Source organism: Notothenia rossii, assembly GCF_949606895.1.
Source record: "Notothenia rossii genome assembly, chromosome: 8".
Lineage (NCBI taxonomy): Eukaryota > Metazoa > Chordata > Actinopteri > Perciformes > Nototheniidae > Notothenia > Notothenia rossii.
This window is the reverse complement of record NC_136906.1, coordinates 45,643,160-45,668,269: the sequence shown is the minus strand read 5'-3', so window position 1 is coordinate 45,668,269 and position 25,110 is coordinate 45,643,160. Positions and strand designations below refer to the sequence as shown.

The following is a 25,110-nucleotide window of genomic DNA, read 5'->3' as shown; positions in this document are numbered from 1 at the left end:
AGCCTACTGTAAGTTAAGAAATCATTCCAATATGTAGCCTACATCTTCTGATGTAACAACAATAACATTATAAATAGTAACATAGCTGAACATGGTATTGCACATTTAGCTTTGAGTGTTACTGACCTGAGATGTTTTTATTACATGAATTAAGGTGACTGAGGCTTTTTAACATACAGGGATGCAAACTCATCAGGTATGAAAAACGTGACAAGGATCCGAGCCCCCGGCTCCCCCACCCCACGGAATGACAGAGGATTTTAGCAGTCAGAACAACTAAAGCAGCAGTGTTAATAATAACAAAAACGCCAAAGAGTCACATCTAATAGAAATATATAAAAGCATTTATTTTAAATTGTGTAGCAGTCAGTTTATAATTTTGGCAGCACTGTTGAGCATTTTGAAAATGTATTTTCGTGCCTCTGTGCAAGGCTTAAGTATTTTTATCTTTATAGCCACATGGTGTAAAGTATCTAAGTTCATAAACTCAACAAGTACTATACTTGGGCACAATTTTGAGATACTTGTACTTTATTTAAGTATGTCAATGTTTTGCTACTTTGTTCCTCTACTCCACTACAGTTCAGAGGTACATGGTGTACTTTGACTCCACTACATGTATTTAATACCTTTAGTTACTTCACAGATCTGGATTAATTAAGTGAAATATAATCAAGTGTTAAATCAGACTTTAGGTCCACCTGGAGTAAATCCACAAGCTACCCTGCAGTATACAAAGTCATTCAAACTAGCTGCACCTTTACCAGCTTTGAGAACACTTTCATGATCAATCATTATAAAACATATCATATATATTATTCTGAAATGAACCAATCTGCACAATGACTACTTTTACTGTCGCTACTTTCACTATATTTTGATGATAATACTTTTCTACTTTTACTTGAGGAACATGTTGAATGCAGGACTTTTACTGTAACAGAGTATTCCTACACTCTGGGACTATTACTTTTACTCAATTACAAGATCTGAGTACTTCTACTTTTACTCAAGTACAAGACCTGAGTACTTCTACTTTTACGCTACGAGATCTGTGTGCTTCTACTTTTACTCAATTACAAGACCTGAGTGCTTACTCAAGTACAAGATTTGAGTACTTCTACTTTTACTCTAGTACAAGATCTGTGTGCTTCTACTTTTACTCAAGTGCAATATTTGAGTACTTCTACTTTTACTCTAGTACAAGATCTGTGTGCTTCTACTTTTAATCAAGTACAAGATCTGAGTACTTCTACTTTTACTCAAGTACAAGACCTGAGTACTTCTACTTTTACTCAAGTACAAGATCTGAGTACTTCTACTTTTACTCAAGTACAATATATATATATATACTTATACCACCTCTGTTTATAGCCTATGAAAAAAACTATTAGAAATAGAAGGCTAAAGCTAACGTTAGCAGATAGTGACAATGTATGCTAGCTAGCTAGCTCAACGATTCCTTAAATAATATTGCCGCAGAAAAACTTTTCAATTCACATCACGCTCTGCCGCTCCGACAGGGAGCTCTGCTCTGAACACCTGAACGGCCCGTTCTAACAGCTGTTCACCAGCGGTCCAGTCTGTGCCACAGTGACTCCGGACGCACAGTTAATATTAACGAACGCACCCGTAGGTAATATAGCTGCTGAAGCTAGACCATCATCTCGGAGCAGCAGAGCCTTATTATACATCCATGAACAGAGCCGACAGGCAGGAAGACTCGAGCACACAGCTCGTACTTCATTATAATATATATAAAAAAGAACACCATGCGTGTCATGATGGCACATAACAGCTCACGGCCGCAGATTACTCCGGGTCCCAGCCCCCCCCCATACCCCAAAAAAATGTGTATTGCAGATCTACATGAATCACACAAACGACTTATTTTGGATTCAAAACGGCGAATTTCGCCGAAAGGTGACAAGTTTGCATCACTGAACATAGACAGAGCACAACTGAAACATAACATCTGAGATATTACACTTTTCGGGGATGCTTGGGATGTGAGTGAGGGACACGGCTTAGAACGGGCGTGTCGCCTGGCAGGACAGGAGAGCGTGTGCACCAGTCTGCCTTGATCTATGAATTCATGTCCGTGACACTCACTGCTGCCCACAGCTGTTTTATAGAAGGAAATTCCTTCACTTCATGAAAGTGTTTTAACCACACACACCTCTACACACACATGACGGGTGTTATTTTCCCCATAAGGAACAAGTCGCTGCAAATTATCCCGCTTATTACACGGCCACATTCTCAACAAAGTAACGACATGACTCCCAATATTAATTGAAATGCTTTTATGAATTTAGAAAATGTTTTTATTGATTTAAAAAATAGTTGTATTGATTTAAAAAATAGTTGTATTTATTGATTTAAAATGACATGCATCCGCTAAGAAAAATAGTCCGTTGTTACAGTTTTTTAAACAGTCTGAATGAAACGGCAGCTCTCAGCTGTGTATTTACACAACTAATGGCCCATTAACCACAGCTCTCTCCCCCCCTCCCCCCTTGATCTTTCTTCTCCAGCAGCTAAATTAACGGTAGGTTACTCTGAGTGACAACCTTACAGTTAGACACAACACTGTAATTGCAAGTGACCCTCAGTTAGTTGACTTTTATGTTCAACTGCTAAATTCGTTACTGATAAAAAAGGGCTTCTACTGTACCTAATTAACTTAACACTAGAACCGCCAGAGGTTTTTGTATAGGCCTACCTAAACCCGTCAAATCCCGCTATTAGAATGCAATGTTTAACAACATAGGGTGCTACATAACACACTTTCAGGAAAAGTCACGGACTGGGAGACTTTAATATTTGATTGAAAAAAAGTTACATTGCACACACACAACACACATCACACAAATTGACCCGATTGGCGGTTCTAGTGTTAAATAAACTCACTAATTAATTAAACCAGTTCAATACGCATTATTCTTATTCTTATCATTCTTTATGAGCGCAGAAATAGTCTTAAAATCAGATCTGTTTTTTAAATGAAATCTGACGGCAGGCAGTAGCTCTGATCACCTATGATAAATGCGCCGCACCTAATCGCTGGCCATTCAGCCACAGACACTGTTCGAAATGGGGGGGAGCTAGGGGAGCTTGGCTCCCCCGAAGAGGGAGGGAGCTCCTAAAGGTTGACTTTGAGATAAATAGGGGGAGCCCAAAACAATCGTGCATATTTGTGTCACACAGATTAGAAAAGTTGACTTTCTGTAAATAACAGTTCTTGAAATAAATAATAGTTATTGTTCATTACAGTTTCTGAATATTTGTTTTATATTTGTGAATATGTCTGGGTGTTGCCATCTGTACGTGGCGGCGCTGCATTCTTACTTACGTTGCTATGGTTATGGCGGTGATGCCGGCGCGATATTTGAAATGTTCATATTGATATTTTTTTAACTCTGGCTATGTAATAAAAAAATATGGCAAAACGAAAACAGCCAAGCGTCACAGCTTTTGGATTCACAAGCAAAGAAGTGAAGGAGTCTAAAAATGACAACGTGAACGGAAAACAACTTTTAGTTGGCCGGCTGTAAGCCGCGTTAGGGTCGAGCTTGACAGCTCCACACCGAGGGAGAGGCCTGCCGATGCGGAGCCTGAAGAGGCTTCAACAACGGCCACATCCGCCGGCATAGTGACACAGTCTGTATTAGTAGAAGAGTGTTTTTATAGCAATTGATCGCATCCGCGCTGCTGCGCCAGTCAACAGAGCGTGCGTGTGACATATTTAGTAGCAGGATGTGCTCTGAAAAATAGGGCTCCCCGAAAGTAAATGGGTAATTCGAAAACTGACACATCAAACAAATCAAACTGTAGACGGTGTGAAAGCACCTATTGTTTTAAATAATGGTCGGAATGTGACCTGTGAGCCTTCTGAATTACCGTGGGACAGCACATTCTAAACTAAAATGTTCAATCAATAAAGTAACATCTTATCTTATCTTAATAATATCTTCATATTAATAATAAATCATACAGTATGTGTCCGAAAGGGAGCAGGAGGAAGCAAACACAAAAATATACTGCATATTAAAGCAAACGATTGTAAAGGTTAAAGTATGAGCATAACAAATAAAGAAGTGTAATGTAAACATTTACATTATGATTATTTAATATATAAAGACTATATATCATTGAATTACAAGATTAGATATACTTTAGTTGATCTAAAATATTGATGTGTTCAAATGCTCTTCAAAACACAACTGAAAGTCCATGAAACTTGTCTTTCTGTATTTGTGAATGAAGCGCCATCTCCTGGTTAAAACCTGAAATTGAAAATCTGCCAACGCCCTCTTGGAAAATAGTGGGAGGGCTTAACATTCCTCTATACTGGTATTTGGCAGGTAGTAGGCAGGAAGCTGTAAGCTGGAGTCCGAAATTCAGTGCTACATCTGTATGATATGTTTTATAATGATTGATCATGAAAGTGTTCTCAAAGCTGGTAAAGGTGCAGCTGGTTTGAATGACTTTGTATACTGCAGGGTAGCTTGTGGATTTACTCCAGGTGGAACTAAAGTCTGATTTAACACTTGATTATATTTCACATCATTCATCCACATCTGTGAAGTAACTAAAGGTATTAAATACATGTAGTGGAGCAAAAGTACACCGTTTACCTCTGACTTATGTTTACTGCCAAACTAAAAGTACCTCAAAAATAGTAATCAATAATGTATTGAAAAGTTATTTGGCTGATTGTTTTATATTGGCTCAGCCAGGTTATATGGGATGCCCAGTCTACGTACAGATCACTAATTTTGAAATATTAAACTTAGTTTTCTTTTCTTTAATTGTTCATCCTTGTGTAGAAGGCTATCACGAAACACACATTTGGTTGTTTATAGCATAAAGAACATCTGATTTAATGTGAGGTAGGGAAATAATAATTTGAGTATGTGTATATAAATATGTAATTTACAACAGCTGAAAGATGCTTGAAAAGCTGGAAAATGCACCTTGCAAATGCTTGAAAAGTGCTTGAATTTGACTTTGGAAAAGGTGTAAGAACCCTGGAATCTGTTTACAGTTCTGTTTCAAATGGGTGTTGAGAGATGTATCCATAGATCTCTTCATTTTGCTCTCAAAGTGCACCAGATTGATGCCTTTAACTTCAATATTTAAAAATACATCTTCCCGGGGGAGCTTGCCCCCGGACCCCCCTATCTGAGGTCCATTCCCCACCTATAAAAATAGCACTTTACTCCTGCTTACACCTATATGCTGTGAGCTGATTATCGAGCCTTCATTGTAACAGTCCCGGGTACACTGTGTATTTGCGTGGGGATTGTTGCAGTAGAACATTCCACTGTAGCGACCGGTACCTTAATGGGAAACCCTAAATGTTTAAGCACCCTCTATAAAACGTCAAGCTACCCCAAAGCACCCCCAAAATAAATCTCTGGCGCCGCCACTGAGCCTGACTATTTGTGTTGGGGGGTCCGACTTTTTTTTTTCTCCAAAGGGGAGGCCTGACAGAAAAAGTTTGAGAACCACTGGGTTATGGTCATGCGCGGTCCCGCGGGGGAGAGGTCTGAGGATTTAAACATTACATTATTATTATTTTAATATATTTATTATGCAACACCCGCGACCCGACCCGCATCTTCCTTGTTTTACCCAGAACCGAACCCAGATTTTTTTTTTTTTTAATTCCGCCCGCGAATCACTTTTGCCTCTGGTCCCTACACAATGTGTAGAGATTCGATATACATTATAGTCACACTAAATCTGAACTCAGTTGACTTGACACTCAGAGGACTCACTAACACGTTGTACATCTCAGGCATTTAGTGACAGGGATTACACAAAGCACCACTCACAGTTAAATCATAACTCTATCTGTGTCTGTCTGGACCCTATGTTCTCATTAAATTGAGACATTCATCAACACATATTTGCTTTTTGGGATGTTCCCTCTCCTGTACTATATTCTATAGGTTTTTGTGCATGTAAATGGTCTGTGCTAAAATCCCTGTGTTCCCTCCAGAGGGAGATAAATGCCCACCTAAAACCCCCTAAAGTCAGATAGCCCAGGCTGCTGTTCTTCTGAAGGGATTGAGAGGAACAGGAAGCAGCCTCCACATGCAGAGGTGAGGACAGGAAGTGCTGCTGACGCTCTGCTGCAGCTCCCTGTCAGCAGTCACAGATAGTGCAAACTGAGCAGAGCTGTGTAATGTATGCTGAGGGGAACAGGAAACCCTCTTCAAAACTGAGAACACACGAGCAGGCACACTGTGGAACACACACTATGAACACTGAGATACACATAATCAGAACCCTCAATACACACAACATTTAGTTTGACTCCACGAGTAATAATCCTGTGTGTGTGTGTGTGTGTGTGTGTGTGTGTGTGTGTGTGTGTGTGTGTGTGTGTGTGTGTGTGTGTGTGTGTGTGTGTGTGTGTGTGTGTGTGTGTGTGTGTGTGTGTGTGTGTGTGTGTGTGTGTGTGTGTGTGTGTGTGTGTGTGTGTGTGTGTGTGTGTGTGTGTGTGTGTGTGTGTGTAATAAGACAACTATACTTGCCTGATTGCAAACAAGTTTATTCAGACGAGTCGCATATTACAAGTCACGTTACAAGCACACAACACCAGCACAACAATAAAGCATGGATTCACAGAGCAGTACCAACATTCTCGTTCTCGTTTTCACAAAACAGATTATTATCTACAGTTTATCTCAACAAAAAGACATGTGGACCTTTACCAGAAAGCATCATAGGAAGTGCAGGATCCAGAGTTGTTTGAATAAAAAACGGGAATAGGCTATACCTTGGTCACATAATGTGTGCTTTTAATTGTCATTATTATATGAAATAGTACAATATATACAGTAGTCATGTAAACTGACAATGATTACCTACCACTTATGGGAACAAACCATATAATTAAAATAAAGTTAAAGTGGTCATTAAGCTAGACATTAAGTGTTTTTTTAGTCGTGCCTTTTCCTTATGGTTTATAAAAGTGTATCCTCGAGGGAGTGGAGATCCTGCCATCTCTTTGAAAGAATAGGTGCATCTACATTTGGAACTATAATGTCCATGTTTAAATTGGCTTGGTTTATGACTCAGAGAAGAAGAACTTACATTACTGTAAATATCTCTTATGTATCTGTTTATTTTAAAGCAATGTTTTAGTATCTGCAAACGTTGTGTCTTAAATCAACAGGACGTGTTCCCAGCAGAGGACTGTGTGTCTTGTCCTCTCTCCTGCTGTGGACACACACACACACACGCACAGTACATGTCCTCCAACCATGCAACATGCTGCTGCGTAATCAACGTCCACAGGGGGGAAAAAGTCTGAATCACACTCGGTGGGGATAAACAATCCGATTTGTCATCACCCCACCGACAGACACACATACACATACATTGTAAGTCACTTTGGATAAAAGCCTGAGCTAAATGCTATGTAATGAAATGTAATACACACAGCAGTGGATGGTGTGCCAGTGGCCTGCAGACCCGGCGCTGTTGCCTCAGGCTGCAGAGGAACCAGCTTTCCCCCCTGGGCCCCTGCTGCTCCTCTTTTGTTTCTCAGTTGCTACAGGATGGGGCCCCTGCTAGCCTCCTGCAAAAATACTGTGTGAAAAAACTTTACACTGCTCAGTAATTTAGTGGTATGTCTGCAGCTATACTGCATTTCTTCCCAGGCGAGTCGATGGAGTAGCAATGTATTTCTTGTCAGGGTCGTGTGGGGTAAAGGCACACTAAGGCTAACCTCCAAGTTACTGCTACACACCAGAATGAGAGATGAAGACCAGCTGTGTTCAGTCACAGGGAGGCACGCTTTGAAAACATTCAAACTATGAATTATACATTTTGTATTATTTGAGTGTCCTTCTTCCCTGAGATGGCTGTTTTTGTGAAAGTACAGAATGAATAACCTTACCCGTAGCAGTAGCCTACATACTGTATATTGTTCTACTCTCCAATGGGCCGCTGAGGAGGGGGGTTTCACATTCAGGAAGAAAAACCAAGGATATTTAGATGTTGGAGAGATGACCTCTCTCTATGTTTAATCCAGAAATGCATGATAACAAGGTTATGTTTAGATCCTGTGTGATGTCAATATGGAGTGCATTATGGATTATAGAGACATTTGCATATACTGTTCTATATATTTGCATGGGGTCATTTGTTGTATACAGGTAGCTCATTGGATGTAATTTACAATCACGTTTGCTTTGACAGAACAGTAATTATAAGTTGAACATTAACTTTGACAAGTTCATTCGTGAAAAAAACACATTTACCACTTGACCATGTGCTTCTCTTCATCACAGCCAAATATAAATTATGGGTGCTTCCTGAATTTATGGTCACATGACAACAAATGTACACAGTTCCCTAGATCAGGGGTTTTCAAAGTGTGGGAAGGTGAGCCTCCCCTCAGAGAACATAAGAACAGCCGCGCCCCTCTCCCAATTATTATTGCTATTATTATTATTATTGTTGCTATAATGCAGGGGTATTATTATCCAGTGGAATGCCCTGGCCTACTGGCCTAGTTAAATCAAAGTGGTTACTTTCTTTTGGCTGGGCAGAGTAGTTTTACACACCGTCTTATTTGACTTTCTCAGGACTTAAAAGGGGCAGACCCCTAAAAAGAAAAAAAAATGTTTACACACGTAAGGTCATCATCAACAGTTTTCTATGCTCATCGAGTCATCCGTGAGCAGAGCATCAACTTGGCATTCCTATAACAGCTAAATGCGGCGATTACCATCTTGCTCAGCAAAACGCCTCACAAACGTATTAAGATCTAAAGCTTTAGTGCGTTTTGATTCAATGCTGAGCACAGCCAAACTTGACAGTCTCTTCTCTGTCATTGTAGACCGTAGATACCTAATTCCTTCCGTCTACTTGGGTCCGAATCATAGACTGTATATAAAGGTCCGAATGTGCCGTCCCGTTCAAATGAAATCGCCGCCAATCACATTTCCTCGCTCGCGCCAGGGCCGGGGTTACAAGGCTTGCGTCTTGTGCTGCATTCACTTGCACTCGGACATTTGGGATTTTCTCTCAGTAATGTCCGATGAGCCACAACTTTTATTTCAAAACAAAGCTGACAACTGGGGTGGCAGCTGGGGTGGCAAGGCTATTTTTACCCCAGTAGATCCGCCCCTTCTTGACCGGTACTTGCTTTTGATCAAAGTCAATGGGGAAACCCGCACTCACACAGGTAGGCGGAGGTGAAGGCTTTTGACAAGGCAGTGACACTGCATGCCTGTCTCTCATGGCTGAATGTTAAGTAGCTCTATCCCATACTTTTGATACAAATCTGTTCAGTGCTGTGGGCGGAACGGACACCAGACTAGAATTTCTCAAAGAGGCCGTTTAGTTGGAGATGGTCCTGAAGCTGGGCGACAACTACATGTCTAACTGTCTACCAGCATGTCATGCACTCACTGGCTGTGCCACAACAAGTAGTTTGTACAGAATAGGAAAGACAACAGCATTCACCAAACTCAAGACCCATCTCAGCGAGCTCAAAGATCGGGCCCTTTTTGGACTCTCTGCCAGCTTGGAAGTCTTTGCCAGTTGCAAGAGAATTTGCACTTCTGCTATATGGAAAAAAGAAAAAGGAAATTGGACTGATGTGCACAAACTTGGATGAACTGAGGTTCATAATTGCATCAACAACAGATGCAGCCTCGGAAAATCTGCCGCCAACAGAGGATGCATTTCAACAACATGTACACAAAGCAATGTTTCAGACAGCGATATGGTGTCACAGCCCAAACCCAAACCCTTGTTATGGAGTCCTGTTGGCAAGGGGTGGATTGTCAGAGATGGGGCCATTCAACCAGTTCTATTTACAAAACCCCCAGTACCTACAGAAGTGAGAGACATTACTCACTTGTATTGCAAAGATGCAGAGTGTGGAGAGAGTGGAAAGTGCCAGTGCCTCTCTGTTGGCCTTCCCTGTACGGAGTTCTGCACCTCCTGTGCAGAATGTCAACATGTGTCCCCTAATGTTTCTGAGGAACCTGACATTTAACATTCCATTCTAGTATCTATATACTTGACCTCTCACAGAATCATTTGATGAATTGTATACTGTACTTTGAATTAAGGTTCAGGTTTCAATAAAACCTGTACTATTTACACCTATGTTTTAGAGGCTTGCCATTTAGAACTAATACACTTGATTGTATTGGGTTACTCTTATTCTGACTATTTGGTGATGTAGTTCAGCCACCTGGTATTTCCCTCTCCAAATATAATGACCATCAGAGTAAGCATTCTTAACTTATAAGCTATTGTGCCACTTCTCCCCAATTCGGAATGTGACTGTATCAGAGAAGAGGTAGGCCTATGTCTAAAGAAATCTCATTTGCAATAGAACTGTACCAGATATTTTTCATACAACCACTGGTTAGTGTTCAATAGCACCGTAGACAATTCAGTAATGGTATTTTTTTTAGGGATTTCTGTTTTTCTGATAAATGAGAGAAAAGTGATTGAGTCCTATTCCTATCACCGAAAGTACAATTTCCGTCTAAACTAAAGCTAAGTTTACAGGACTATAATTCAGTATTTATTTAGTTACATAATTGTCTGACTATTTGGTGATGTAGGACAGCCACCTGGTTCATACCTCAGCAAATCTGAAGAGGATAAGAGAGGTCATTCTCAAGTTATGGGCTTTCTTGTCACCTTTCTCACATTCGGCCTGGTCTAATTTGGCTCCTTTTCAGGGATTGGGGTAGTTCTAAAGAACAACCCAAAAAACATTTTTTCCCCCAAAATAAAATTTGACAACAATCAATTTCATTAATGGGAGACCCTAAAGATAAGAAAAAACATTGTTGTCATTTGTTCGACCTCGGGTAGGGGTATCTCAAAATCTGAGGGCCCTTCCTGCTTCTCTGGTCGCTACAATGAGGAAAATAAATTACGGGCCAAAAGTTTTATTTACAAGTATTAAAAGTAAGCAGAGGACACCAAAACCAACTGAGACCTGTCTGTCCGCTGCATCTACGCACACACTGTAGCACACCAACCCAGTCTCACGGCATTTCGTGTTCACCAACACGATTTTTAATCTATTGATTCGTGTTCACCAACACGATTTCCCCTTACTTTTTTGTTTTTGTCCGTAGGTTATGTTAATTTCTAACAGTTATTAAAGAGTTATCGTGTCAAAATATAGGAAATGTATTAATATTTTATTGTATAATCGGTACAGGAAATTACATCATTCAGAGCACCACCTATTGGCCAAAGACGCTGCCATTGGCATTGCGATCCATCCTTTGACAAAGTAAGTTCGGTCACTAAAGTCTGATACATGTTTTGCTTAGATTGAATAATTGGGGCTTTTTTTTAAGCCTTTACTCGCATGGTTCATCATACATACTGAACTGTTCTAAGTCTGAGAAATGCTTTCGCCATAATCAGCAAAGCAACATTAATGTGAAATTGTTCTTGCAGGCAGCTAGCTAGCTAGCTCACGTTCAACATAAGCTTAAACTAGTTTAGCTACATTTATATCAGCTCATAAGTGGTGTGTGAAAAATATTTGTCTTAATTACGGCTACATACGTCGGAGTTATACGTTATCTTAATCGCTTTTGTTTTACACATGACAGTACTAACGCTGGCCGACATTTTAATATATGTTTGGGGGGGAGGGGCATAGTCCATGTGCTTGTTACGCGTATGAAACAGGAAACACGTAAATGAACTCAGTCTGTCTAAAGTAGTTAAACCGTCACAATGTGCATTTAAAAAAGCTAGTTTCAATACATAATTCACTTTTTCTGTTCTGTCCTGCAGCTCCCGTACCCACACCACAAACCCATACACTGATCTACACCATCATAAAACCAACGGCACCTTTAAGAGCCAAACTCAACCTATCTCTCTGTCTATTTACCTAGCTTTCTTATAGTTATTGTCTCTATCTTTTTCTATCATTCATTATCTATTTCTTCATCTATCCATCTCAATCTTACAATTTGTCTCTCTATCTCTGTTTGTCTCATACAGCAGCTGTTGCATATCTGTTGTGTCTGTCTGTCTGTCTGTCTGTCTGTCTGTCTGTCTGTCTGTCTGTCTGTCTGGCTGGCTGGCTGGCTGGCTGGCTAGCTGGCTGGCTGGCTGGCTGGCTGGCTGGCCAGACCCCAATAATCCCACATCCAAAGAAGGGAAACGCATGGCTCTTGAGCTGAAGCATGAACACATGCTAGCTGAAGCTAAGGTTGGTGTTTTAACCCATATGACCTCATTCATTTCCCACTTGAATTTGGCACTATCTGTTATCCAAAAAATGCTGAACAGGCCAAGAGTAACTGGATTTTGGATCAATGTATAGGGCCTTTGCAAAACGGTTTATCATTACAACATGGGGGGCAGAGGCTTACTAAATAAAACTTGTTCAACTTGTTTTACTTCATTAGTTGTATATGCAGGGGCGGACCTAGCACATTTGGTGCCCTAGGCGAGCTTCACCACTAAGCCCCCCCCCAAAAAAATATCAAAACATCTTAACAGTTATACAGTAAAGTACTGCAGCTTTATTTATTACAAGCAAGAACAAGAGCTAAGAATAAATGTAAAGTGCACACTAAAGAATTAAAACAAATAAACAACTTAGCTAACAAACAATAATAATATCAATAACAAACAATAAAAGAATGTGCAAATTTGCTTTCAAAGAAAATTAAGAAGAAATGTAAAGTGCACACTAAAGAATTAAAACAAACAACTTAGCTAACAAACAATAATAATAATAACAATAACAAACAATAAAATAACGTGCACATTTGCTTTAAAAGAAAATTATGTATTGTAAAATATGTTACACATGTCAAATAATCAAAATATAATATGCTAAATAAACAAACAAATACATAAAAATTACAAATTCACTTTGTCTCAAGGACTATTTACATTCCACTCCCTATCATCACACAAGGTTGGCCTACATATTAGCTCCTACTGGTTTCCATTTACAGTGCAATCCTTCTGGCCTTCCTCGCTGCAAAGTCATCAATCACATCATCATATGAAATCTGACCACCAACCTCATGGTTAATACTGATTACAGCCAGACCACTGAGGCGTTCTTGAGCCATGGTGGACCTCAGGTATGTTTTCAAGAGTTTTAATTTGGAAAAACTCCTCTCGGCTGAAGCTACTGTTACTGGTAGCGTTGCACTGATCCGCAGAGCAATACACAAGTTGGGATATATTTCGGTGAGCTGCTTTGTATGTATGAATTTCAACAACTCAAGAGTTGTCATGCTCTTTGATGGCAAGTCAGGTACATTTTCCAACTCCTGAGCCAGCTCCTTCCCATCCAAATCAGATTGCCCTCCATGGCTTAAGGTGTGTGCAAGTGCCTCTGCTTGCTTCATCAGCTCTTGGTGTGGCAGGTCTGGGAAGTTGTACAGAATGCCAAACTTGTCTTGCACATGTTCAAGAGTGGTAAACCTCTCCTTTTGTGCTGACACTGCAGCATCTACCACCACGTTAAAGAACGTTACCTCCAGATTTTGCAAGGCATTCCTCAATGGCTCATCAGGAGACTCATATGAGAAGTGCCTCTTTGTTGACTTCAGCCGCTTTTGCACAAGGACTGCATCCACATTCATGTCTTCACACATGTCCTTGGCTGATGTTTGTGAAGCCACAAAGCCTGTGGCTCTGTAGGATTTGAGAGCTTTTTCAGTCTTTTTCAGTAGACTTACTGCTACATCCACTTGCATTGTTTGGGACTGCAGGACTTTGCTCACCTGCTGAATTTGACTTAACATGTCATACCAGACCACTGTGCACAGTGAAAAGCGGAATGACCCCACTTCTTCTGCCAGAGACTGGGCTTCAATCCTGATGATTGGGTCTTTGGCCTGGTTTCTCACCTCAAGCAGTGCCTCTCTCACAGCTGCGGCTTCATATCGCAGAGGCTCCACAGCTTTCACTCTGCTCTCCCATCTGGTTTCTGACCACATTTTGAGTGAAAGGTTGACGTGTTTCTTGAGGATGGCCCATCTCTGTGTAGAGGCAGAAAACAGGCAGTATAGCTTCTGCACAATGCCATAAAATGATATGGCATCTTTGGAGCTTTTGGCAGCATCAGCAATGACCAAATTGAGTGTATGTGCCCCACAAGGCACAAACAAAGCTCTTGGGTTCAACTGCAGTAGCCTGGCCTGTACTCCCTTGTTCTTCCCTCTCATATTTGCGCCGTTGTCATATGACTGTCCTCTGCAGTCATCAAAGGCAATCTGCAACTCCTCCAGCCTCTTCAAAATCAGGGCGGACAAACTTTCACCAGCGGACTCCTCTGCTACTAGGAATCCCATGAAGTGCTCTTTAATCTGGGGGTCTTCTTCCAGTGTCACAATTCTGATGACTACTGACAGCTGTTCAGTGTGGCTAACATCCGGGGTGCAATCTAAAATGAGGGAAAAGTACTTGCATTTCTTTATTTCTTGCACTATTGTTGATAGAATCTTTCCACTGATGCATTCAATCAACTCATTCTGAATGGTTTTGCCCAAGTAGCTGTGGTGGGATGTTTGACTTTTAATCTTGTGGATGTGGTCTTTCATCACTGGGTCAAACTGCGCCAAAAGCTCAACCTCTTTCAAAAAGTTTCCATTTGAAGGAGAGTATTTCTGTCTTTCCTCTCAATGCCATATTTCGCCCTGCCAGAGACTGTACAATAGCAACCAGTCGTGTCAGCACTGCTCTCCACCGACTCTTCTCTGCCTCAAGGAGGGCCTGCTCTTGTTTGTCTATTGTTGTACCTTGTTTTAATCGAACTGCCAATTCTTTCCATGACGCCAAATTGTTCAGGTGTTCCGGACTATTTTCATGGCTGGTCAAAGCAGCACTTGCATTTTTCCAATCCGACAGTCCTGCATTTGTTAAATTAATTTGTTTTGGAGATAAAAGTTGACAACAAAAACAAAAAAGACTGTTCTTCTTTTTTGAATATGTCACCCAACTTCTTTTGATCCTTTCTCCATTTACTAAGGTCCTGCTGAAGTACTGGTGGTGGCAACTTCTCCCATCATCTCTCCTTGGGAAAATGAAATCAGGTGTTATCTGATATGGTCCTCTCCGAACAAACTCTGTCCTCATTGTGTCTGTGAGATGTGAAGGGCAGTCAGCAGGATCGGTTGGTAGTGGATCGTCTGTCTTTGCTGCATCTGGAGGGCATGTGAAGCACATTTTCTCACCTCATATTCACAATATCTTCACACACACACACACACACACACACACACACACACACACACACACACACACACACACACACACACACACACACACACACACACACACACACACACACACACACACACACACAACCCCAATTCCAAAAAGGTTGGGACAGTGTGTAAAATGTAAATAAAAACAGAAAGCAATTATTTGAAAGCATGAGGACAATTAGGTTTATAGCTAAACATCTTTACATTCATAAGGCACACACCTGAGAAGAGTGTATGGGTGGAATCTGTGGTGCAATCAGGATGAGATGCAGCAGGCTGTTCTGACGTTCCTTGCAGTGGTTCTGGGCCTATACATATATAGAGAACACACAAGAGCAAATATATTGGCTGGATTAGAAATGGCACGACAGTCATTTTTACATTCAATTATTTATCATCACATCAGGAACATCTATTGACATATTGTACTCACCAGAACAAACAGACACAGTGGTCAGTGGCAGGGTGGAATCAGTGGTCATCTCATCAGGATGAGCAGCTTGCTGTTCTGACGTTCCTTCATGTGGTTCTAGGTCTATAAATATAGAAAGAACACACAAGAGCAAATATATTGACTGGATTTCACATTAAATTATTTATCATCAGGAACATCTATTGACACATTGCACTCACCTGAGGAAGCCGGCACAGCTGAGGTGCATGGCGGTTCCTTGTCAACTGATGCAGCAGATGGTCCCAGATATTTTAAAAGTGAATCTAAAATGATATAACAAAATGTGTATTATCAACATTGAATCATTTCCATTTGTTAAATGTAGCTATTATTTAGTTAGTAAGCATTAGGACAGCCTGACAGGTCTGATTCAACTAATCAAGAGCTATGCCTATCTTATTAGAACAGTTGAATCAGGTGTGTTAGTTCTGGGTTGGAACGAAAACATTCAACAGGACTGGAGTTGAGAACCACTGAGCTAGTTAGCTAACGTTAGCGCACATTATGACAGGGTTGAATTTGGCAAATGTTTGACTCGGATAGTCAATGTGCTTTCTGAGGTAAACTTAACGTTAGCTAACGTTACCAACTAACTAACATTCCACCACACTGGCTAGCTCGCTACACCAAAACTAACATTGTTTTTATTACTAATATTTCTATTTCATGACACAAAGAAAATAGCCTTATGACAGTTTCGACTGAATGGCAATAACAAACGCTGGCTAGCTAACGTTGGCTTAGCTAACTAGCAAGATTACATGATCCATTCGCTAATGTTGACAATACAATCAAAATTGCATACCTTTCACCTTGGCACGTTTCTCTTCTTCTTCTTTTCTTCTGTTTTTATACTGCGCCCCAGATGGCTTTTGCCTCTTCATAGTTCTCTAACGTTTGTCTTTCTTTCCTCAACGCTCAATTTGATAAACACTTGACCGATACCCATCAATGCACAGCGCTCTAGCATGTTCTGACTGTGAACACCTAAAGCCGAGGCTCTCCGACCGACCGTTTTAGATTTTTGGCTCATTTTCCCTTATGTTAGAATTTTTTTTTTATGTAAGAATAATGGTTGCAGATATAGAGGGGGGGCGCCAAAACTGCGCAAAGCAAAAAAAAAAAAAAAAAAAAAAAAATTTTTTTGTTGCAATTTTTGGCGCCCCCCTCTGGGTGGCGCTCTAGGCAACCGCCTATATTGCCTGTAGGAAGCTCCGCCCCTGTGTATATGGTAGGAAAAACTTGAAGCAAAAATGTTCTTCAAGTGAATTAATTTACTTTTATTTGTCCACTGTCATATGGTATCAGTTTATCAGCAACATCAACCTTACATGAGTTGTTACTTGGTCACAGAAAGCAGCTGAGGAGAGGAAACGGGCACGCTCTGTAGGAGACACCTTACAGTCCCCTAAAAGGGGCTGTGTAGGACGTGGCAAGCTGAGAGGGAGGCGTGGAGGGCGACGCCAAGGCTCAGCTACAGGTTGAAATCCCAATTATTTTACATTTTTATGAGTAAGTAAATGGTTGGAAAATCGAATTAAAACACAGTAATTGCTTGTTGAGGGTCTACAATAATTCCAATATATAAACGCATAGTGACACTACAGCCGGAGACATTCCCACTGTGGTGTCATAAGAACTATGCTTTATTTAATTTCACAAGCTTTTAAACAATAGATAGATAATACAAATCATCAGTTATCTGTTGTTAACCCTCTGTGTGATGTTTTACAGTCACATCCCCCCCGACCGAGGGCTTCCAGTCTTCCAGTGTGGAGGTTCTGCGTACTGAACCTTCAGCACAACACGAATTTGGTAAATCACAAAAATGGCTTTAAGTTTAAAACTAAAATCAATTTTTAAATAAATTGTGTTAGTGAGAGAAAATAACCTTATACACAACTGACAGTTCAGGACTCGAACGAGGAATGTAATTCAGTAAAGATATTGGCCAGTTCCATACTGAGCAAAGAAATGATCCTTGATTTTTAGTGTTCATCTTAAATATAGTCATTTACAGTTAAAGTTTCCCATTCTGTTCACAGAAAATAATATGGAGAGACTCTCTGACATTCTTTCCTCATGTCCTCTTCCTGAGCCTCAAAAAAGCTCTGCCTCATCCTGGTCTTTTCGGCAGCAGAAAGCCTCAGAGCGGTGGAAAGAAGCGAGACCAAACCACCTACAATGCCTTCTAGAAAAAGAGACTGTTGGTCATCCCCTGTGTGGCCTCTGCCACGAGCCGGCTGTTATTAGGTGAGAAAACATTTACCTTTATTTAAATTACTTTACCTAATTGTAATTTTTCAGTATTAATGCTCAGTGCCCTGCTATTTCAGCTAACATGCATGACTTTTGGGATGTTAGAAAACTGGATACCTAGAGAAAACCCAGATGAAAATGAATTCATTCTAGGATATTAGAATAATTTTGTATTTCCTCCCAAGGTGTAGAGAGTGTCTCCCCGATGAGTGGTTCTGTGGAGACTGTGATGCACTTCATCAGAAGAACCAGCCACTCCACAACAGGGACAGTTTAGTGAATGTTTTTTTTAAACCAATTAGTCCAACAACGTGTGTTGTTAGAGTGGAAGGTGGATATGACACCCATGACCAAGGTATGCTCTCTCAAACTTGCATTTTGATGTTCACATGTCTCTTCGGCCAGCATATAATGGTAATTAGTGCTTTTCTTTTTTTTTTGACAGCTTGCATATTGCCAACTGTGAAGGCACCCAACTGCTCCTGTAAAGGCACAAACTTCACTGTGGTACCAGGCAAACCAGTGATTTTAATTACCATCAATGGTAATCAAATATATATATATGTATATATATATTTGGATTTCTATTGAATTGTTGTTATATGTTTACTGTTGTGGGCTGAGGCATTGTGCTTCCATTTGGAGTAAAACCTTCATGTATTATCTGTTCATCTTTGACTATTTGTAGATGGAACTGTTGTAAAATGTGTCTTAATTATGTTTATTTACTTGTTCCAAGGGCGTTATGACTTGCATCTGCCACTATATGTCTGTCAAACTTGCCAGCAGCAGTGGACCCCCGACTTGAAAGTCCTCCTTAAGAGTGGATACTGGCCAGCTTCGGTCAGTATTTCCACACTTTACACCTTGGACCTCCTGAGCTCCTTTGAAGAGCTCAAGGTCATCTCTCCGGGATTCTCCAGACAGGCCTTTGCAAAGCTGCTGGAGCATCGCACAAAGTGTGGAGGAAGAGTAAGTGTAAATATTCTTTACCATATTACTGTATACATTATAACATTTCCGTAAATAGACAAAATCACAGCAATATATATAATTATCTTCCAGTCTGGACCTGTCAACGGAGATGCACTGCAGCGTAGCTTTCTGGAGTTCTCCTATGCCTCGTATGAGGAAGACCAGCTCTGCTGTGGTGGTCCTTTCATCTGCCCTGCCTGCACGCCGGAGATGTTGGCTGTTTGTGCCGATGGAAACAGGAAGCTGTATCGCTTTCGGCGAAGTGGAAGGTGCTGTTTTTACAATGTTGTTATTTAACTTTTTTGATTACTGTTTATATTTCATGGATATATTTGCTAATCTTTTTTTCCTCAGTTCTGATGGCAGCGCCTTTTTTAATGGGCTCTTTGTAGCAGAAGACAGCGCGGTGGCTGCATTTGTCGACAAAATACAGAGATCACTGAAAAATGCAAGTTTTTATTCGTCATTTTACCTTATAGGTATATCACAAAAATAGCCATGTATATCCGATCCTGACTTTCTTCAAATTCAGCTACTTCTCCTTACCATCTACTCCAAAATCAGATAATTAGAACAAATGGTGTAGATCGTGATTCCATTGCTTTTAACTGATTTGTCATGATGTAATGTGTGTCTTAGACCCAGGGAAGAGGCACATGTGGGGACTCCCAGTGGACAGCAGCGAGGGAGACGTCAAGGAGGGCTTCGAAGCTGGATGAAGAAGGGATGGAGGTGGCTGTATGTCGCCATGGGTTTCTTTTGAAGGCCTTAAATATGTACAGGGGGGAGATATTCGCCTACCCCCTGTATCTTCAAAAGGAACTCATGCCAGCCAAATCCAAGTTCTTTGCCATGGATGTGGCTTGCAAGTACTGGCCGTACATGGAGAAAGCTGCAAGTGTCCTTCCTGCTCTCCAGGAGCTGACCACCATGAAGCCATTCCTCAGTGTAATGCATGCTCGAGCCCATGCTACCAAATGCGAGGTATGTGAAATATTTTTGTATCACGTACATTTATATTTTTTATATTTATAAAACTGAAGTAGTAAATATCTAAGCTATACTGTTTAGTATATTAGTATGTAGCCTCTTTGCACAACAATTCCAGCAACCTTTTACCATCAGATTATATGGAGTGGGAAGAACCAGGAGGGAGCAGGGATGACCGCTGGGGAAGAGGTGGAGCAGGTCAACAGCTGCTTGTCCCGTTGTGCCCTGACAACAAAATACATGTCCCAAGCAGGTGAGTGGAAGGTTTTGCCCTATTATTGCATACTTTTTTAGATGACACATCATAACCTCATTATTGCTTTCAAAATCACGACTGGACATGCTCACAGTGCATGCAATGGAATGGAACAGGAAAAAAGGTGACTCCCTTCATCAGGCACTTTCCACAAGATATGTGAAGGTGAGCCTCCTATTAAAGGTGTTGTTGTGTCCTTTGTCATTTGCACATGGCTTGTTGTTAATCATAGCAAGTTTTAATCTTGATAAATGTCCATCGTCTACTGTTTATCAGACTAGTAAGAGGCTCCTGGAAGAGACTGCAAGTCTTGAGGAACTCAAGACGGAGCTACATTGTGTCTCAGATGACATGGTGTCGACGTGGATTTCCGACGTGAAGGAATGGGGATCTGGTAAGCACGACGAGATAACACCAGCTACATATCATTGTCCCTGACTGTTTGAATTTACAGATTTGATCCTAAAGAGCAGCCAATTTTAAGGCAATAAGGCAGATTTTTCATGCCACGTAATGGGACCCTCACTGGATTTCAGTAGACAGGGACATAATCTTCAAGCAATAGCAAGCCAACTATGTGTCCATGTTTATCTCTGATATGTTCCAGTTTCCATAATTGTACCATCAATTTGTGTTAAAATGTGTTAAATATGTTGTACAACTTTGTTTCTCAAAACCGTTACGTGTTGTGTAACAGTACATTTTACTGCCAATATTATTTCAACAGGAACATCAGAAACATCGGGTACTTCTGAAGACATCCTTCAAACAGCACTGCAGCAAAGCATTGAGGGGCTTTACCTAAGTGTGAGGCAGCGGAAGCAATCCCTTTACCGACAGAATGGTATAACAATATAATGTTTTAGGTTGCAGATTCAACCTACTGAATTATATATATTTTTTGCACTTGCAAATATAGTTTGTCACATATCCCTATCCCACGACTTCATGTCTTTTTCAGACAGCAGCAAGCTCCGCCATCGACTTCGAAGGAAGCTTGCAGACGACAAAAAGCGCCTTAATCAGGAGGTACTGAAGTACAACCAGCCTGTACACGACTCTGCCAGAGGCATAGATGTTGCTGCGGTGGAGCATTCCCTCTCTGGAGGGAGCATCATGTCTGCGCTGTGGCCGTGGGAAGTTCATGGCATGGGTCAGTTTTCAGATATTTCATAATAATTCATTTGAAGTTCTGTTATATGAAGGTATACCTTGCTGAGTTATGCACATATCATGTAGAGTGTTAGAACGTTCATTTAGTTTAAGGGTATATCTTAAGTTTTCTTATTGTGTATACATTTGATTATTTTGAAAGTACATGTTTGGAGTTTTAAACATATTGTTATGCTATAAAGAAAATGTGATTCATGTATATACATAACTGTGATTGGATTTTAGCTAACTTTACAGCCAAGAAAAAGATACTTGATCAAGTCATGCTTACACAGAGACTGCAAGAGGAGAAAGGAATCCTATTGTGGGAGATGGCGCAGCATTGCACATGGTTGCAGAACATGGCAGTTGCTCTAAAAAATAAGGTGGCTGAGGAAGGTAAGTTGAAAGCAAAACTTAACCTACCTTGTAACGTATGAGTTTTAAAGGAAAAAAAGTCAGCCCAAATCATTCTTGGTCACAGAAATTGGATGGAGTATAATGGCCTTTGCCCATTCGACCCGACCATTTTACATAATGAAGTCCCTTGACAGTGACAATCATCTTTATATGTACATGGGAGAGAATATACTCCATTGAAGTGCTCTGGCCTCGTGAAGCAATCTTACTTTATAGTATGTCCATATAACAATATTTTGTGTATTTTCAGATGTAGACAAGGGGAATGGAGGAATTGGGTGCACCCTAAGAAGGAAGCAGGCTGAGGCGTTGGAGAGGTTGCAGGTGGTACTGCAGCAGTACAAGACTGCTTTAGGTCCTGATGCTTGTTTCCTTCAACATGAAGAGGAAAGTCAAAGTGGCCTAAGCAGTCCAGACACCAGTGAAGATGAAGAAGGAAACATAATTTAGGTAATTTACTTATGAATTAATGTACAGTATCTTTGTTGATTTAGCCTCAACCTAGACATGTTGCTGTTACTTTTGTATTCATTAATGCTAAACATACATTTTGTATTCAAAAACCTCAAATTTGGTTTCTGATCTGCCCCTCTTTTTTGTTTCTCTGTATTTCCCCAGATTGCTGCTGCTCTCAAGCAACGAATATCCGCCAAGACTTGATGTGCTATCAGAAATGTAAATACTTTACTGACTTTATATTTATATCTATTTATGTCATGTGGGTATACCCACATGCCAGCTAAGGTCAGAAGAGCTTTATTTAACAGTTCGTCTTATGTCTGTGACCCCTCCTGTTGTAAATTGATAAGCCTGAAACATGCACTTGCCAAGGTTCAGAGGCAAATTTTGCAAATATGGCAGTAGCCATCGATCATCTTAAGATAACATATACTTTATTGATCCCAAGTTGGAAACATTTGCGTTACATCAGCATGTGTAACAGTTGTAAATATGCAATGGTGTTTATTTGTAAATCATTTAGTATAATCACACAAATTCTGTGTTTTATATTTAATAATTCTGTGTTCTTTATTTATTGAATGTTCAATACCTGACAAGGTCGGAGATGAACAAATTGGGTCGCAGGTCCCTCAACAGTGCATTACAAGACATCTATCAATATGTGTGTATACCTCCACCATTAAACTGTCATATTCTGCACATTTCTTATACTACCTACATACATCTTATAAGAGTATAATACATATGTATAATATCAGTTAAAATAAGTGCTTAAACATACAGTAGTTAACATTGCAGGAAAGCAATATATTAGTACTTTGTCAGGCTTAATATTTATACCCCCAAAGCTTTTTTCTTTTTCAAAATAAGACCTTAACCTAAAGTATTCTTTAATGTTTAAATAAAGCCTTATTAGTTTGTCTGTCTGTGTCTACTATTAATATCTAATAATAAAAATAATACATTTCAATAACGTGCTTTAACCACTAGGTTTCCCTTTCTATCAGCTGTGCACCGTTATGGTGTAAATATACCAATATAGAGTTCCTGCGGATGATGTCACATATGCTGGTCACGTGATGAGAAACGAAGGGGGCAGCCATTTTGGCAGTAATCGCGTCAGTACATTCATTGGCAGGCACTGGCAGACTGTCGAGGATGGTGGATAACTGCTGTGCACCAGGTTGCACAAATAGGCGTGGGAAGAAGAAAGGTGTATCTTATTATCGCATTCCAAAAGACGCGGAGAGGAGGGAAAAGTGGATCGCAGCGATTAAAAGAGCCAGGAGCCGTCTGAACAAGACTGAAAGATGGGACCCCCCGGCCGTTTGCTTTCGCTTATGCAGTGATCACTTCATATCAGGTGGGTGAAGGAATACAGTACAATGCTACAAAAAGTTTCTGGTCAGTTTAATTTTTACCGAAGTAGAATCTAGCACCCAGTTATTATAGCTAACGGACTCTGTGATGTCCCTTTTTAACTCAACAAGTGTGGCTCTGGTGCAGCCTAGCCAGTTAGCTTGTAGCAAGCTAGTGGTAAACAAACCCGTGTTGAAAATATTCCTCGGGACTCGGGGAGAGCAGCTCTCCCCGAGTCCCGCTGTGCAGTTGCAGTGGGCTCCCAGCACAACCCCGTCGTTCCTGACCACCACCCATGGCTTTAGTTGACTTTCATTAAGCCTTTGGGAGTGATTAACCTATATATGAAATTCAAAAATAGATAAATAAAGGTTAAAAACGCCAGCCACTTTGGTTGAGTACGTTCAAAAATACAAACTAGTTTCAGACGCACTGCAGTAGCTATCCAAGCTAATAAACAAACATGCTAACGTGACACTGCCGTAGCTAGACAAGCTAATAAACAAACAATGCTAACGTGACACTGCCTATCAAACTGGAATAATTTAATACTTACCCTTGCAGTGATGATGCCGAAGTTTTTGGATGTAAGACTCCACAGTTGAATGTTGTTTACGAAGCCGGACTGACACCATTTGTAAGCCTCCAAGCTTTTGTAAGCTCTGAGGGAGTCTCCTGAGTACACTGATGGAAAGCTTACAAGATAGCTGTGGATGTCCGCGTAGCGCAAGTCGGGTACATCGTCTTCAGAGCAGGAGGTTATGCTCTTGAAAAGCACACCGGGTGCATTATATGGGTCGCTTATATTTAATCTTTCTAATTTTGTACTATAAAGCCGAATTTCACTTGAATTAAAATGAGATGTATACTCGCACGGTAGGAAAACGCTGGCGCCGGTCGTCATGTTTACTGCCAAAATGGTGGCTGATAACCAAAAGTCACGTGACCGCAGGAGCTCTATACCCATTGGATCAAATATAAAAGTCAACCGAATTAGTATTGATACTGCAAGGAGTTGACCGTCCGTCAACATGTGACCGGTTGGGAGTGAGAACGTGTTGTGTACAGAGTTATTGCAGTGGGCAGGAATGTTTTCCTGTATCGGTTCCTGTGACAGCAGAGCTGCAGCAGTCTGTTGGTGAAGGAGCTCCTGTCTGTCCAGGTGGGGGGGGGGGGGGGGGGGGCGGGGTTATCTGTCTGTCCAGCTGCAGGTGGAGAGGATGGGTGGGGTTACCCATGATGGAACCAGAATAAGTTTTTTTTGGCTTACACGCCTTTCATCGTAGTGGAAAATGTTGTCATATGCAATATGTTTGGATAGTTTCACCATTGAAATGCGTTTGATAACACTAGGTGCTCTAGTGCCAAAGTTGTGGCCCTAAAAAAATATCAACTATTCATTTGTATGGCATCCAGAGCTTCCGTATTTTAGGGAATATGTTTTTTGATTTAAAATATCATCAATGTCATAAGGAATTGTTACATTAAAACCCTCCTATTGTATTCGTTTCCCCCCCTTACTTTGG

At 40.7% G+C, this 25,110-nt stretch overlaps 3 protein-coding genes across 6 annotated transcripts; 2 read left to right on the top strand and 1 right to left on the bottom strand.

Moving 5' to 3' along the window:
• The first annotated feature begins 8,499 nt into the window (after nucleotides 1-8,499).
• LOC307014840 (uncharacterized protein) lies at nucleotides 8,500-20,580 on the top strand. Its single transcript, XM_079643040.1, has 14 exons — nucleotides 8,500-12,235; nucleotides 17,065-17,191; nucleotides 17,446-17,526; nucleotides 17,757-17,964; nucleotides 18,156-18,325; nucleotides 18,416-18,514; nucleotides 18,710-18,942; nucleotides 19,036-19,214; nucleotides 19,300-19,393; nucleotides 19,585-19,777; nucleotides 19,864-19,929; nucleotides 20,071-20,188; nucleotides 20,286-20,356; nucleotides 20,468-20,580. Exons 1-13 carry the CDS (start codon nucleotides 12,191-12,193, stop codon nucleotides 20,317-20,319), a joined length of 1,647 nt encoding a protein of 548 aa, XP_079499166.1. The 5' UTR covers nucleotides 8,500-12,190; the 3' UTR covers nucleotides 20,320-20,356; nucleotides 20,468-20,580.
• On the bottom strand, nucleotides 12,923-16,801 carry LOC307016957 (zinc finger MYM-type protein 1-like). Of its 4 annotated transcripts, XM_079646347.1 has the most exons (4): nucleotides 15,891-16,801; nucleotides 15,691-15,792; nucleotides 15,479-15,565; nucleotides 12,923-15,194 (listed from the first exon to the last, which is right to left on the bottom strand). In XM_079646347.1, exon 4 carries the CDS (start codon nucleotides 14,589-14,591, stop codon nucleotides 12,987-12,989), a length of 1,605 nt encoding a protein of 534 aa, XP_079502473.1. In that variant the 5' UTR covers nucleotides 14,592-15,194; nucleotides 15,479-15,565; nucleotides 15,691-15,792; nucleotides 15,891-16,801; the 3' UTR covers nucleotides 12,923-12,986. The 4 variants fall into 4 exon arrangements, with proteins under 4 accessions (XP_079502473.1, XP_079502474.1, XP_079502472.1 ...); XM_079646348.1 differs by having other exon boundaries at nucleotides 12,923-15,240; nucleotides 15,691-16,801; XM_079646346.1 differs by having other exon boundaries at nucleotides 15,691-16,801.
• Nucleotides 20,363-23,143, top strand: LOC307014843 (uncharacterized protein). The gene is made up of 6 exons (XM_079643049.1): nucleotides 20,363-20,585; nucleotides 20,919-21,035; nucleotides 21,153-21,344; nucleotides 21,640-21,742; nucleotides 22,014-22,213; nucleotides 22,382-23,143. The coding sequence occupies exons 1-4, from the start codon at nucleotides 20,543-20,545 to the stop codon at nucleotides 21,726-21,728; spliced, it is 441 nt and encodes a 146-aa protein (XP_079499175.1). The 5' UTR covers nucleotides 20,363-20,542; the 3' UTR covers nucleotides 21,729-21,742; nucleotides 22,014-22,213; nucleotides 22,382-23,143.
• Nucleotides 23,144-25,110: the final 1,967 nt, after the last annotated feature.

Coding starts and splice junctions, on each gene's coding strand:
- LOC307016957 (XM_079646345.1), bottom strand. CDS start 14,591: ATGAAAGACCACATCCACAAGATTAAAAGTCAAACATCCCACCACAGC.
- LOC307014843 (XM_079643049.1), top strand. CDS start 20,543: ATGGTGTCGACGTGGATTTCCGACGTGAAGGAATGGGGATCTG. Junction 21,036..21,152: donor ATCCCTTTACCGACAGAATG/GTATAACAATAT, acceptor TGTCTTTTTCAG/ACAGCAGCAAGCTCCGCCAT. Junction 21,345..21,639: donor GTGGGAAGTTCATGGCATGG/GTCAGTTTTCAG, acceptor ATGCTTACACAG/AGACTGCAAGAGGAGAAAGG.
- LOC307014840 (XM_079643040.1), top strand. CDS start 12,191: ATGGCTCTTGAGCTGAAGCATGAACACATGCTAGCTGAAGCTAAG. Junction 12,236..17,064: donor ACATGCTAGCTGAAGCTAAG/GTTGGTGTTTTA, acceptor ACTTGGTCACAG/AAAGCAGCTGAGGAGAGGAA. Junction 17,527..17,756: donor TTCAGCACAACACGAATTTG/GTAAATCACAAA, acceptor TTCTGTTCACAG/AAAATAATATGGAGAGACTC.